Source organism: Narcine bancroftii, chromosome 3 (assembly GCF_036971445.1).
Source record: "Narcine bancroftii isolate sNarBan1 chromosome 3, sNarBan1.hap1, whole genome shotgun sequence".
NCBI classification, from domain to species: Eukaryota; Metazoa; Chordata; class Chondrichthyes; order Torpediniformes; family Narcinidae; genus Narcine; species Narcine bancroftii.
This window is the reverse complement of record NC_091471.1, coordinates 327,853,471-327,868,573: the sequence shown is the minus strand read 5'-3', so window position 1 is coordinate 327,868,573 and position 15,103 is coordinate 327,853,471. Positions and strand designations below refer to the sequence as shown.

General features: G+C 52.5%; 1 protein-coding gene across 10 annotated transcripts in view; it reads right to left on the bottom strand.

Moving 5' to 3' along the window:
- Positions 1–15,103, bottom strand: part of huwe1 (HECT, UBA and WWE domain containing E3 ubiquitin protein ligase 1) — a 283,531-nt gene that overhangs the window by 138,585 nt on the left and 129,843 nt on the right. For all 10 annotated transcript variants that reach the window (XM_069929120.1, XM_069929126.1, XM_069929127.1 and 7 more), the window contains 7 exons: positions 13,367–13,424; positions 9,958–10,134; positions 8,564–8,809; positions 5,467–5,600; positions 4,684–4,796; positions 3,424–3,615; positions 58–274 (listed from right to left, as the gene is read on the bottom strand). In XM_069929120.1, coding sequence (XP_069785221.1) covers positions 58–274; positions 3,424–3,615; positions 4,684–4,796; positions 5,467–5,600; positions 8,564–8,809; positions 9,958–10,134; positions 13,367–13,424 — 1,137 coding nt within the window. The remainder of the gene's footprint in view (positions 1–57; positions 275–3,423; positions 3,616–4,683; positions 4,797–5,466; positions 5,601–8,563; positions 8,810–9,957; positions 10,135–13,366; positions 13,425–15,103) is intronic.

Genomic DNA, 15,103 nt, shown 5'->3' with positions numbered 1-15,103 from the left:
ACAGACGAATCCTTTCCCAATTAGCCAGCAAGAGTGAGAATGGAACCGAGACTGTACCTGAATCGGGGAGTTGGCGTGTATGGGGGAGGCTGCCACGATAGCCCTTTGGTCAGCAGCTTGGTGAGGGCGGACGCTGTTCCCCGGGCTGCCGGTGTGGGCGCTGTCGTCGTGCTGGCAGGGTGATGGCTCCGTCGCTGCCGCACCGGTGATCCGACGCACAGCTTGACCAGCAAACCGAAGAGCTCTGCCAGTGCCCGGCCGAGCCTGGAGGACGCTGGGGAGGAGGCAGGAGAGTTGTTAAAGGCAGAGGGGAGAGCTAATCCAAATAAGGTCAAATAGGGTGTTGCGGGTATCTCCTTATCAGCACAGTACAGGCCCTTCGGCCCTCAATGTTGTGCCAACCCATATATACCTTTATAAAAAGTACTAAAACCTCCCTACCCGATAACCCTCTACTTTTCTTGCATCCATGGGCCTGTCCAAGGGTCTCTCAAATGCCCCTAATGTTTCAGCCTCCACCACCCCTCTGGGAAGGCAATCCAAGGACCCACATCTGTGTGAAATTTGAATATGTGATTACAGACACAATGATAATCAAAAAATTTATAACAAACATGTATATTAAACTACAAGAAAAAGAGAATGAGGAAACAAATGGTAAAACTAAACAAAAAAGATCTAAACATAAAGATAAAGAATGAAACATGGGAGAAGTTATGCTCAGGAACCATTAGAAATACAATAAATACGAGGTTACGTATGATACAATATAACTGGATATACAGGCTATACATTACACCTCAAAAGTTAAATAAATGGGACCCAACAGTATCTGACAGATGTTTTCACTGTAAAAAGGAAATGGGAACAACAATTCATGCAATCTGGACATGTGAGAAAGTGAAAAAATTTTGGGAAGATCTAAACCAGATATTAAATAAAATCACAAAAAGCAATATACCAAAAAACCCAGAGATCTTCCTCCTAAGTAATATAAGAAATAAAGAATTTGGACTCGATTTGGATGGAGCACAAAAAAGATTTGTTATGATAGCCCTAGCCGTAGCAAAAAAATGTATTATGTCAGCCTGGAAATTAGAAGATAACTTGAGAATACAACAATGGTATATAGAAATGAATAAATGTATTCCATTAGAAAAAATAACATATAATTTAAGAAATAACATTACAATATTTGAACAAATATGGGAGCCATACATGAAACATAATAGAGAAAACCTACCGTGGACATCTACCACCTAAAATGACAGAAGGAGAAGAGAATGAAAATAACTGATTCAGTGGAATTTTTTGTTTATTTTTATTAAGTGACAACATTGTTTGACGGGTTTAATGTATCTTAGATTCTGAACTTTAAATGAATGGGAGGGGAGGTAGGGAGTGTAGGATGGGAAGAGGGGGGGGGGAAGAAAACGACACTGTATATATTTGAAAAGGAAAATGTATGTATCTTGATCAATGTGGTTTATAGTGTGAAAAATAAAAAAAAAAATTTAAAAACTTCCCTCCCTTCACTTTATCCAGATGCCCTCTGGTGTTTGCTGATCCTGCCCTGGGAAACAGATGCTAGCTGTCCACACTATCTATGGCTCCCAGAATCTTGTAGACCTCTATCAAGTCTACTCTCATCCTTCTACACTCAAAAATGAAATGTCCCAGCTCTGCTGACCTTGCCCCATAAGACTTATTTTCCAGTCCAGGGAAGATCCTAGTCAATCTCCTCTCCACTCTCTCCATAGCTTCCACATCCTTCCTGTAATGAGGTGACCAGAACTGAACACAATACTCCAAGGGTGATCTCACCAGAGATTTGTAGAGTTGAAAGATGACCTCGACTCCTGAACTCAATCCCCTGACTAATGAAGCCAAGTGTCCTATAGGTCTTCTTAACTATCCTATCAATATTCCTTGAGAGATGTTTGGATTGGACCCCAAGGTCCTACTGTTCATCCACACTCCTAAGTAACCAACCATTAACCCTGTACTCAGCCTTCTGGTTAGTCCTTCCAAAATGCACCACCTCACACTAATCTGGATTAAACTCCTTCTGCCACTTCTCTGCCCGACTCTGCATCCTGTCTATATCCTTTTGTAACCTTAGACAACCTTCAGCTCCATCTACAACTCTTTCACCCATCCTATTACATCCTAAACTCATTGACCCATCCTTCTGCTATAAAAAAAAAAATCGCAAAGAGGAGGGGGTCCCAGAACAGATCCCTGCAGCCCCTCCACTAGTTACCAACCACTGACAGAATACTTTCCATCCACTACAACTCTCTGCATTGTACATGCAAGCCAATTTTTTTATCCACACAGCTAAGGTTCCATGGACCCATGACTTTCTGAACGAGTTCAAATGCCTTGCTAAAATCCACGTCATCTACATCTACTGCCCGGCCCTCATCAATTTCTTTTGTTACCTCCTCAAAAAACTCAATTCGTCTCATGAGGCACGACCTTCACTTCACAAAGCCATGCTGATATCATTGAGTAGACTGTACTTCTCCAAATGCTCATAAATCACATCCTTGTGGCTTATCGTTATGTGGGGTCAATGACGGGACCACTAGGGGTCTAACAGCAGGACCCATTGCAGTACGAATGAATAGAGGGATCTCGGGGTCCAGGTCCATAGATCCCTCAAGATTGCCCTGCAAGTTGGATAAGACAGTGAACAATATGCTGGTCTTCATTAGTTGGGGGATTAAGTTCAAGAGTAAGTTCATATTGCAGGTCTAAAAAAACTCTGGTAAGACCACACTTGGGAGTATAGTGTTCAGTTCTGGTTGCCTCATTACAGGAAGGTTATGGAACCTATGGAGAAGGGGCAGAGGAAACCAACCATGGTGTTGCCTGGATTAGAGAATCTGTCTTATGAGGCAAGGTAGCTGAGCTGGGATTTTTCCCTTTGGAGTAAAGGAGGAAGGGAGGTTACTGGGAGGGCTACAAGATTTTGAGTAGCTTAAATCAGGTGGACAGCCAGCACCTTTCTCCCCAGGGCGAGATTAGCAAACTCCAGAGGACATCTGTTTAAGGTGAGGGAAGGAAAGTTCAGGGGGGGACATCAGAGGCAAGTTTTTTTTAAATCAGAGAGTGAAGGGTGCCTTGAATACATTTCTGGAGGTGGTGGTGGAGGCTGGCACAATAGGGGCATTCAAAATTTCTCTTAGACGGGCACACGGATGTAAGAAAAATTGAGGGCTATGGGTGTGAAGGAGGGGTGAGACTAACTGTTGTGGAGTAGGTTTACATAGTTCGGCAGAACATCATGGGCTGAAGGGCCTGTACAGTGTTCTAAAGGCACCAACTGGTCTGTGCTAGAACAGAGGAGTGATGGAACCAGAGGCACCCACTGGTACCAGCATTTCGGGGTTTCATTGTCCCCACCCATCCATTCACCTGACAGCAAGGGCTTGATCTGCTTGATCCGTGCGGCCATGGCTGGGGTGATCTTGGACTTGCCCTTGGCATCGGCCGTGCTGGGCTCGTCGGTCTCCATCGGTGCCAGTGTGTCACCATCCAGGCTGATGCCCTCCAGGAGACCCTGCGCCGAAGTCTCCACGCCTCCTCCTGTTGCCTCCATCTCGGCTTCTGACAAGGTGGGGAGAGACAAGGTCAAGGATCGGGGAGTGCCATGCTTGAAAGGTGCCAACTTTGCAGTCGGTCTCACCGTCTACCCCATTCCTGGTCAAGGTACCTGAAACTTGGTTACTGCCAACCACCCCCCCAACTACCCTGCATCGGCTCTATCTCAGCTGATCATCTGCAAAGAGGGCATCACTGAGTTTTGGGCCGAGGCTGGAATGCCAGATGACCTCCCTCCCTGTAGCCGGCATTCCATATTGCACACAGACATGCCCTTCTATTCCGTGCCAAAATATTATTCCGCCTGGTCCCATTGACTTGAACCCAGATCTTATCCTTCCATACTGCTCCCGTCCAAGTGCTATGGAACAGAGAACAATGCAGCACAGAAGGCCCTTCTAATCTGTGCCGATCTATTATTCTGCCTCGTCCCCACGACATGCACCTGGGCAATATCCCTCCATAACCCTCCCATCCATGTATCTGTCCAAATTTTTGTTAGATTTCAAAATTAACCCTTCATTTACCAAGTCAGCTCATTCCACACTCCCATGTAAAGAGGTTCCCTTTAAACTTCTCCTCTTAACCTACCACCTCTGGTTTGTATCTCACCTAACCTCACAGGAAAAGCCTGCTTGCATTTACTCTGTTGATGCCTCAGTCAAATCTCCCCTTGTTTTTCTGCACTCCAGCTGGCAGCTCATTCCACACTCCCACCACTGCTCTGAGTGAAGACGCTACCCCTGAATCTCTCAGCTCTCTCACACACGAAGGGTGAGAGTCGATATGTCTGTCTCTTTGTGTTTTGTGCCTCATCCAACCTCAGTGGGAAAAGCCTCCTTTTATTTTCCCTATCCACATCCCTCAGAATTTTGTGCACCCATGTCAAATCTCCCCTCTTTCCCCAACCCTCCAGGGAATAAACCCCCAACATGTTAACCCTTTCCCAATAACTCAACTCTAAGTCCCGGCAACATCCTTGTAAATCTTCCATCTCGAGGCGGCTGGGCTAACTTCATACGTGCCCTCGGGGTGGGGAACAACAAGGAAAACCAGGGGAAGGGGCCTGCTCACCTGATCTCTTCAATCCGGCCACAGAGCCTGGCTGGGCAGTGGCCGCCGGCTTCTCTTCCTTGGGCACCAGTTTCTGCATGTCAGCCTGGCCGAACTCGCAGCCTGCGGGGAGACTGAAGGGGAGAGCAACAGGTTAGCCACATGCTTGACTCGGGGTGGGTGACACATGCCTACTCCGCAAAAGACATCGCATAAAATAAATGTCCCAACTTTATCAGAGGTCATTTGGATAGGAATGGTATGGAGGACTATGGACTGGGTGGAGGTCAGTGGGACTAGGCAGAAAAATAAATCTGCACAGACTAGAAGGGCCAAAGGACCTGTTTTGATGCTGTAATGTTCTATGGTACAGGGGGCCAGCGGTGAACACTCATCAACATCTGACTGCTGCCCTCAAAATGTGCTAGGACTGAGGCAGGGAGAAGGACTGGATGAATTGATGGGAGTGCGGAGGGAGCTTCACTCTGTGCCTGACCCCAGGAAGTGTGTGATGGGACTGTACGGAGAGAGCTTCACTCTGTCTGACCCCGGGAGTGTGTGATGGGACGGTGCGGAGGGAGCTTCATTTTGTGTCTGATCGCGAGAGTATTTGATGGAACAGTGCAGAGGGAGCTTCACTCTGTGTCTGACCCAGGGAGTGTGTGATGGGATGGTGCGGAGGGAGCTTCACTCTGTGTATGACCCCAGAGAATGTGTGACGGGACGTGCCACCCGCAAGCCACACTGTGCACTCTAGCAAAGTCTCTTGCCTCGCTGCTTCCACCATGCCTCGGCCTCACTCACCTGTTGGGGGTACAGAGGGAGAGGAGCACAGTGCTTTCCCACACCAGTGAGCAGTAAAGTTGGCTGAGCTTGTTCAGCACGTTCAGGCCCAGCTGGGAGCCCCACTGGTTCACTGATATGGAACGGATCTCGCTCTGAAATCACAGGGGAGATGAGAGGAGGGTCACAATATGTCAAAGCCTTAAAACCCACCACCCCTGATGGGAAAGCAGGCAGTATTTTTTTTTAAATTTAGACATACAGCACGGTAACAGGCCCTTTCGGCTCACGAGCCTGTCCCGCTCAATATAAACCCCATTAACCTATACCCCTCCCAGTACATTACGAATGGTGAGAGGAGACTAGTGCCCCTGGAGAAAACCCATGCAGACATGGGGAGAACATACAAACTCCTTTTAGACAGCGCGGGATTTGAAGCCCAGTCCTGATCGCTGGTGCTATACAGGCATTGCGCTAACCGAATGGCCTGAAGGTGTACACGTGTGTACCACCAAGCAATTTATAGAGGCCCTTCCACACCCAGCACAAGGCAAGGAAGTGAATTGCTAACCTTGACACCTTGAGTGTATCATTGCGGAGTAATTCAGACAGGTTGCGACGGTGCTTTGAGAAAGTGTGGGAGTATAGATCGCAAAGAGTCAGGAGCACAGGGCTCAATGAGGCTCCAGCAACCAGGGCACCAGGAGGGAACCTGTGCCCAGAAACCCAGGTCTGGGCGGCAAGAAACCGGTGGCCAGTTAGCACCAGCAACCCGGGTTTGAATCTGCCACTGACTGAAAGGTTCTTCCCGTGTCTATGTGGTTTTTCTCCAGATGCTCCAGTTTCCTCCAAAAAAAACCATACCTATTTAGGTTAATGGGTGTATTTGCATGGCACAGGCTTGGGACTTTTATCAAAGAAAAAAATATAAAAACCTTCACCCGGACCCACGGAATTTGGGAAACCAGGCGCCGGTCTGCTCAGGCGGTAGTCAGGGACCCTCAGAGATCTGGGAAACAACACGCCCAAACTCCGAGAGGTCGGGCACTAGAGGTGAAAGTTCGAAGGGAACCAGCAGAATTGTTTTCCCTCCTGGCTGGCATCTTGATCCTGAGTTTGGGGCCAGGCGTGGGTCAGGCCTCCGATCCATAGCAGCAGGGATGCCGGTTCGATCCTTGCCTCTGGCACTGTGACCATGTGAGTGTCTCTACCCACCACACTAAAATCTGCAGGCGCCGTGGTTGAAGTACAAACACAATGCTGGATAAACTCAGCAGGTCAAAAAGCATTATATACATAACCAACGTTTCAGGCTTGAGCCCTTCATCAAGATATTTGTCATATAATCTCAAATCTTGAGATTAGCAACGATTTCAGATGGGGATCAGAGAGGGAGAATCCCATGGAACTCCCTTCGGAGACCTTGGAGAACTTCTTCAAGGCAGGCATCCCTCGAAGAGATTTCAGAGTATACAAGACACAAAAGTCTACAGACACTGTGGTTGAAGAACACAACACTGAAGAAAGTCAGCTCGCCCAATGGGCTAAGATAAAGATACTTCTTCTTTCTTTCTTTGGCTTGGCTTTGCGGACGAAGACTTATGGAGGGGTATGTCCACGACTGCTGCAGGCTCGTTGGTGACTGACAAGTCCGATGCGGAACAGGCAGGCATGGTTGCAGTGGTTGCAAGGGAAAATTGCTGGGTTGGGGTTGGGTGTTGGGTTTTTCCTCCTTTGTCTTTTGTCAGTGAGGTGGGCTCCTTCTTCAAAGGAGGTTACTGCCCGCCAAACTGTGAGGCGCTAAGATGCACGGTTGGAGGCGATATCAGCCCACTGGCAGTGGGCCATGTGGCAGGCACCAAGATACTTAACCAATGTTAATCGAGTCAAAATGTTGTTTAACTTTAAATTCAGTCTTTCACATCCACTGTTTGAATTGCTGAGTTTCTCCAGCATCATGTTCCCAACTTGAGTGCTCTGATTTTCTGCCACATGCAGGTCGGAGGATGTTGCTCCAGGCATAGGGAAGGGAGTCGGGAAAAGACCACAGGACGGGAGTTGGGGAGAGGCTGACAGGAGCCGGAGCGCTAATAGGAGCAGGAGAGCGCTGACGGGAGCCAGGGAGAGGCGCTGGGGTGGGATTCGGGGAGGGTCAATGGGAGTTAGGCAGAGCCGACGGGAGTCAGGGAGAGCAGATGGGACGGGAGCGCCAACAGGACGGGAGCCGGGGAGCGCCGACGGGACGGGAGTGCCGACGGGACGAGAGCGCCGACGGGACGGGAGCACCGACGGGACGGGAGCCGGGGAGAGCCGACGGGACGGGAGCCGGGGAGAGCCGACGGGACGGGAGCCGGGGAGAGCCGACGGGACGGGAGCCGGGGAGAGCCGACGGGACGGGAGCCGGGGAGAGCCGACGGGACGGGAGCCGGGGAGAGCCGACGGGACGGGAGCCGGGGAGAGCCGACGGGACGGGAGCCGGGGAGAGCCGACGGGACGGGAGCCGGGGAGAGCCGACGGGACGGGAGCCGGGGAGAGCCGACGGGACGGGAGCCGGGGAGAGCCGACGGGACGGGAGCCGGGGAGAGCCGATGAGACGGGAGCCGGGGAGAGCCGACGGGACGGGAGAGCTGACGGGACGGGAGCAGGGGAGAGCCGACGGGACGGGAGCCGGGGAGAGCCGACGGGACGGAGGTTTGGACAGCCAACGGGACGGCGGTCGGGGACAGCCGACGGCACGGCGGTCGGGGAGTGCTGATGGGACGGCGGTCGGGGAGAGCTGACGGGAGTCAGGGAGTGCTGACGGGACGGGAGTCGGGTAGAGCTGACAGGAGTTGGAGAGAGTTGATGGGACAGGAGACAAGGAGAGTTGATGGGACAGGAGACAAGGAGAGTTGATGGGACAGGAGACAAGGAGAGTTGATGGGACAGGAGACAGGGAGGGTTGATGGAACAGGAGACGGAGGGTTGATGGGACAGGAGACAGGGATGGTTGATGGGACAGGAGACAGGGAGGGTTGACGGGACAGGAGACAGGGAAGGTTGATGCGTGAGGTGAGCGCAGACGGAGCAAGGGCCTCTGATGGCAGATCGCAAACATCCTGGTACTGTGGAGCCTCACCTGTCCCACCCGGCAGGTGTGCACGAACATCATGATGTAGGCATGGGCAGCAGTGAGGGCGTGTAGCAGTGGCGTGGCCTGGGCGGAGAGGGTGGCATCAGCCACATTGCCGGCGTTTGCCAGCTCGCGCAGCAGCACGGAGCCACCGGGGGCATCGATGGGGCGGTGCAGGGGCTCCAGCGATGACAGAATGGTGTCCAGCTGGACCAGTCCCTCCTGGAGAACCTTCAGCTCATGCGACAGCGTCTGCAGGATGGAGACAGCAGAGACCAATCAGTCAGTCGATCTGTGTCGTGGACAGACCCGTCAGGCGACCATTGCATGCCTCTTGGTCTTGCCCCACCCTCGAATTCTGTGGCAGTAAATTCCCCTCACCCAGCCTCTTGGTGTTACTAAAGCGATTCTGCTCAACAACGTCCTTCCAATTGCCAGTCAATCCAAACCCCATGCACTGGTTCTAGCATGGCAGGTCCAATGTCTTCTGCAGCGGCAACTGGAAGCTGCCACTCTTCTACTAGCTACTCTGACAAGTGAACTGGGAATGCCAAACAACCCCCCCAATGCTGGTGAAACCGCACGCGCCAGAACTTTCATCCGGGTCTTTGAAACCAAGTGTGCCAGAACTCACTACCAGGGCAACCGATGAAACCAGTTGTGCCTGAATCCCTCCTCCTTACAACATGAAGTGAAACCAGTCATGTCTGAAACCCCCTCCCCCCCAACCCCCGGTGAAACCAGTCGGGCCTGAACCCCCCTGTGAAACAAGTTGGGTCAGACCTCTTTCCATCAGCCAGTGAAACCAGTCATGCCAAACCCCCTTCCATCACCTGTTGAAACCAGTTGCGCCAGACCCTCCCTCCATCACCTGGTGAAACCAGTTGCGCCAGACCATCCCTCCGTCACCTAGTGAAACCAGTCATGCAAGACCCTCCCTCCAGCTCCTGGTGAAACCAGTCGTGCCAGACCCTCCCTCCAGCACCTGGTGAAACCAGTTGTGCCAGACCCTCCCTTCGTCATCTGGTGAAACAACTCATGCCAGATCCTCCCTCCGTCACCTGGTGCAACCAGTCATGCCAGACCCTCCCTCCGTCACCAGGTGAAACCAGTCGTGCCAGACCCTCCCTCTATCACCTGGTGAAACCAGTCATGCCAGACCCTCCCTCCAGCACCGATGAAGCCAGGTGAGTCAGACCTTCATTCCAGCACCAATGCATCCAGGTGAACCTGACCCCTTTCCCCCAACGGTGCCAGAAATCCCCCTCCAGCACTCTACCAGGCACGAGAGCAACCAAAGTCTACACCGTTTACTGCGGGTGGGAAGCCAACATATTACAGGTGAACATCTTAAGCAGGACTGCCCACACTAATGCAAACCCCCACCCTGTGCCACCTACCAGAATGGACTTGCAAACCCCTGCCACGGCCTGACAGGCAGCGGAGGTGGGGAAGTCGATGGGTAGGTTGGGAAGCCCCAGAATGCAGACCAGAGGCTGCAGCCCTTTCTGGGTCACAAACTCCTGGCAGTGATCGTCCGTCGTGTTGTTGCTGAGGATTGATTCCACAAACTTCATCTTCCCAAGAAGAGAGAGAGCCATGGTTAAAAGGGGGGGGGGGGGCAATTTTTATTAATAACGCGGCACATGCAGATTCCAGCCCACACCACCCTATCCCACCCAATTAAACAACAATCCCACACGTTGTTGGAAGGTGGGAGGAAATCTAAGCACCTGGGGACAACGGGCACATTTTTATTGACAGTGCTAGAATTGAACCTGGGTAGCTGGCACTGCGGACGTTGAGTACACAGATCCCTCAAGGCTGGCATGCAGGTTGAGAGGGTAGTTAAGGATTTAGGACATTTTAGCACTGGGCATTTTTCCACCCAGTTTGGCAGCAGACATTTTGGTGCTAACAGTGAGCTGGGTTTCACCGCGGGAAGAGGGGAGTGGGGAGATGTCACCATTGGGAAAGGGGAGTGGGGAGATGTCACCATTGGGAAAGGGGAGTGGGGAGACGTCACCGCAGAGAGAGGGACGTGGGGAATGTCACCGCGGGAAGAGAGTGGAACGCGGGATGAGGAGAGTGGGGAGATGTCACCATGGGAGAGGGGAGTGCAGACATGTCACCGTGGGGAAAGGGGATACCATGGGGAGAGGGGAGTGGGAAGATGTCACTGCGAGGAGTGGGGAAACTGCGAGGGAGACGGGAGTGCAGAGATGTCACCGCAGGGAAAAGGGTTACTGCGGGGAGAGGTTAGTGGGGAGATGTTATCGCGGGGAAAGAGGATACCGTAGGGAGAGGGGAGTCTGCAGGGTGAGGAGAGTGCAGAGATGTCACTGCGGGGAGATGGGAGTTCACAGATGTCACCGCGGGGAAAGGGGATACCGCGAGGAGAAGGGAGTGGGGAGATATCAACACGGTGAGAGGGGAGTGCGAAAATGTCACCGCGGGGAGAGGGGAGTGCAGAGATGTCTCCGCGGGGAGGGGAGTGGGGAGATGTCACCGCGGGGAGAGGGGAGTGCAGAGATGTCACCGCGGGGAGAGGGGAGTGCAGAGATGTCACCGCGGGGAGAGGGGAGTGCAGAGATGTCACCGCGGGGAAAAGGGAGAGGGGAGATGTTATCGCAGGGAAAGAGGATACCGTGGGGAGAGGGAAGTCAGCGAGTGGGGAGATGTCACCGCGGGGAGAGGGGAGTTCAGAGATGTCACAGTGGGGAAAGGGGATACCACGAGGAGAAGGGAATGGGGAGATGTCAGCACGGTGAGAGGGGAGTGCAGAAATGTCACCGCAGGGAAAGGAGAGTGCAGAAATGTCAACGTGGGGAGAGGGGAATGGGGAGATGTCACTGCGGGGAGAGGGGAGTGCAGAAATGTCGCCATGGAGACAGGGGAGTGCAGAGATTTTATTCCATTATATTTAATTTAAAATATAATAAATTAAATGTTTTGTCATCCGTCGCCAAAATACAAGTGCCAAAATATCCTGCGCCAAAATGTCTGATTCCAAGTTAAGAAGGTTTATGGTATGCTGGCCTTCACTAGTTGGGGGATTGGGTCCACAAGCTGTGAGGTACTGCTGGAGCTCTGTAAATCTCTGGTTAGATTGCACTTGGAGTTTCGTGTTCTGTTCTGGTCACCTAATTCCAGGAAGGATGTGGAAGCTATGGAGAGGGTGCAGAGGAGATTGACCAGGATGTTCCCTGGATTGGAAAATAACTCTTATGAGGCAAGATTAGCAGAGTTGGGGGATTTTCTCTGGAGCAAAGAAATATGAGAGGCGACTGAGGCCTACAAGAAGCATAGAGGGGACAGCCAGCGACTGTTTCCCAGGACAGAAGTAGCAAATACCAGAGAACATATGTAGAAGGTGAGGGGAAGAAAGTTTAGGGGAGACACCAGGGGTAAGTTTTTTTTTAACATTAGAGAGTTGTGGATGTATGGAATGCTTTGCCAGGAATGGAAGCTGGAACATTAAGAGCATTTAAGGGACTCTTGGCCTCATTAGTCAGGCATTCTGTTCAAGAGTTGAGAGGACAGGTTGCAGTTCTAGAAGCAAGAAAAATAGAGGATTATGGGCATGAGGAAGGGAAGGTTAAGATTGTTAAGTGTGTGTATATATGTCAGCACGACATCTTAACTGTGTTGGAATGTTTTACATTGTGGGTGAGGGCCATCAAACGATGACTGAAGCTGGTTCACGGAATGACCAGCCACAGATTAAAGGAGGCCTGGGTTCAATCGCAGGTCACAGATCACTCTTAGAGGGAGGAACTGTGGTCAACGTTGCACACAGCAGGCATCAAATCATTCCAAAGCATATTGGGCTGGTTGCTTAGTGAAACAACGAAGTTTGCAGATGCTGAGGTCAAGGGCAGTACGCCATCGTGCGGGAGGGAAACTCAGCAGGTCACGCAGAACGCATAGGGTGACCAACACTTCGGGATTGGGCCCCTTGTCAGGTGTGGGCTGGTAATCGGGCACTTTATGGGAAATGAAGGGAACTTCTACCACGTTGAATCATTTTTTTTAAAAACTGGAACTCACCAGGCGAGCATTAGAGTGTGATTAGAGGACTGGTTAGCGCTCAGGGTCAGAACCTTGGACGGGCACCCCATTCTTTTCCCGCCGCGGATGCTGTTCAACCTGCAGATACGCCTCTCCCTCCAGGTACAGGTGAAACAGGCATGAATCTTTGAGCTATGGCAGGGGCCCCCCAAAAGGTTTGAGACCATCAACTCCTTCATGGAATCCTTGATCTCTCATCGACCTCCAGGCATAGAATTCTCCCCACTGGCGACATTCTTGTACGTCGGGCAGGAGGGGGGGGGTGAGGGGTGCTGCATCACCACCATTCCCCCCAACATTCAAAGAATACACACCTCGTTCTTCTTCATTCCGTCCACCCTCCCTCATCCTGCTCTTCCCTCTCAACCAAGACCAAAGCCAAATACAACATGGCGGCCACCAAGGCCTGCTCTTGTGAGAGGTTGGTGGCTCTGCCATGGGCACTATTTTCTGTATTTTCTACTGCCCCCCCCCCCCCCCAAAACCAGGCATTTATCAACCCCCAAGGTTACTTTGGAGACCCCCTGAGCTACAGGGACAATTGGAAGGGGGGTAAGCTGATACAAGCATGGTTCAACCCAAACTTAGGATGCAAGAGTCTCAAAAATCATTTTGGCTTGTATGGAAAACCATTAAAGTCCGACTGAAATGGATATGCTCCAGTCCACATAACTAAACCCCTTTCCTCTGCATCTTGATTTACCCCTCCAACTCACCAGAAGTAAGAACGTCACTTACCACATTCAGGATGTAATCCATGAGAGGGATGGGAATCCTCTCCTCGGTCCCCACCACCCTGGAAAGTGCAGAAGGAAAGGAAAAAGTCGACTTGGGAAGCAGATGGCAGTTGAAAAGCAAAAGCAGCCAAGGTCCCGTAAAACCATAGGGAGCTGGTGCTGGCATCTCGGTGAGTGGCCACAAACACGAGGGAGAAACGCAGCAGGTCACACAGCATCAAGAGGAAGAGAAGGGTGTCCAAGGTTTCAAGCCTGATCAAGCTGTGAGCGAAGTCAGGCAGAAGGTTAAATAAAAAGATGGTGGAGGAATAGGAGAGCAAATGACAGGGTAAGGGAAGGAGAGGAGGGAGGAAGGGGCAAGAGGAGGAGAGGAGGGAGGAACTGACAGGGGGAGAAGAGGATGGAGGACGGGGCAGGGCAGGAGAGGAGGAAGAGGTAGGGGAGAAGGAAGGAAGGGGCAGGGGAGGAGAGGAGGAGGGAAGGGGCAGGGAGAGAGGAGGAGGGAAGGGGAGGGGGAGGAGAGGAGGAAGGGGCAGGGGAGGAGGAGAGGAGAGACAATGGGGTGAGGAGGGAAGATGGGGCATGGTGGAGAAGAGGGAGGAGGAGAGGAGAGTGGAAGGGGCAGAGGGAGGAGAGAAGGGAGGAGGTGCAAAGGGGAGGAGGAGAGAAGAAGGGGCAGGGAGGAAAGGAGGGAGGAAGGGGCAAGGAGGAAGGGGCAGGGAGGAAAGGAGGGAGGAAGGGGCAGGGGAGGAGAGGAGGGGGGCAGAGGGTAGGGAGGCAGAGGGGGAAAGGAGCGAGGGAGCAGAGAGGAAGGGGCAGAGGGGAGGAGGGAGGGGGCAGTGGGGAGGATGGAGGGGGCAGTGGGGAGGAGGGAGGGGGCAGTGGGGAGGATGGAGGGGGCAGTGGGGAGGAGGGAGGGGGCAGTGGGGAGGAGGGAGGGGGCAGTGTGGAGGAGGAAGGGGGCTGTGGGGAGGAGGGAGGGGGCAGTGGGGAGGAGGGAGGGGGCAGAGGAGAGGAGAGGAGGGAGGGGCAGAGGGTTGGAGCGAGGGAAGGGGCAGAGGAGAGGATCGTGGGAAGGGGCAGAGGAGAGGATTGTGGGAAGGGGCAGAGAAGAGGAGGAGGGAGGAAGGGACAGAGGGGAGGAGAGAAGGAAGGGACAGAGGGGAGGAGAGGATAGAGGAGAGGAGAGGAAGGGGCAGAGGGGAGGAAAGGAAGGGGCAGAGGGGAGGAGAGGAAGGGGCAGAGGGGAGGAGAGGAAGGGGCAGAGGGGAGGAGAGGAAGGGGCAGAGGGGAGGAGAGGAAGGGGCAGAGGAGAGGAAAGGGCAGAGGGGAGGAGAGGAAGGGGCAGAGGGGAGGAGCACAGGCTAATGCACAAGAGGTGGATCCAATGTTGGCCACTGCTGAGAGTAATCTGTAAGCTCCTCTCTTCCTTCCCTACCCCCTTATTAAGGGAAAAGCTGTGGTGATGGGAGAGGGAAGGGGGTGAGGATGCTGGAAGAAAGAAGACAGAAGGATCAGGACAGAGAGAGACTCAGGGAGGGGTTGAAGCCGACATGAATGCCATGTGGCTGGAGAGTGCCCCAGATGGAGTACAACGTCTCTCCTTCAATTTGTGGGCATTCTTGGTTTGGCTCAGGCCTGAAACATTGGCTGCGCGACCTTTATTGGCATTGGGAGATGAGTTTAACTTTTTTTCTGGAAATTAATACAGTGGCTTTGAAGCCCAGGGCTCAAAGAA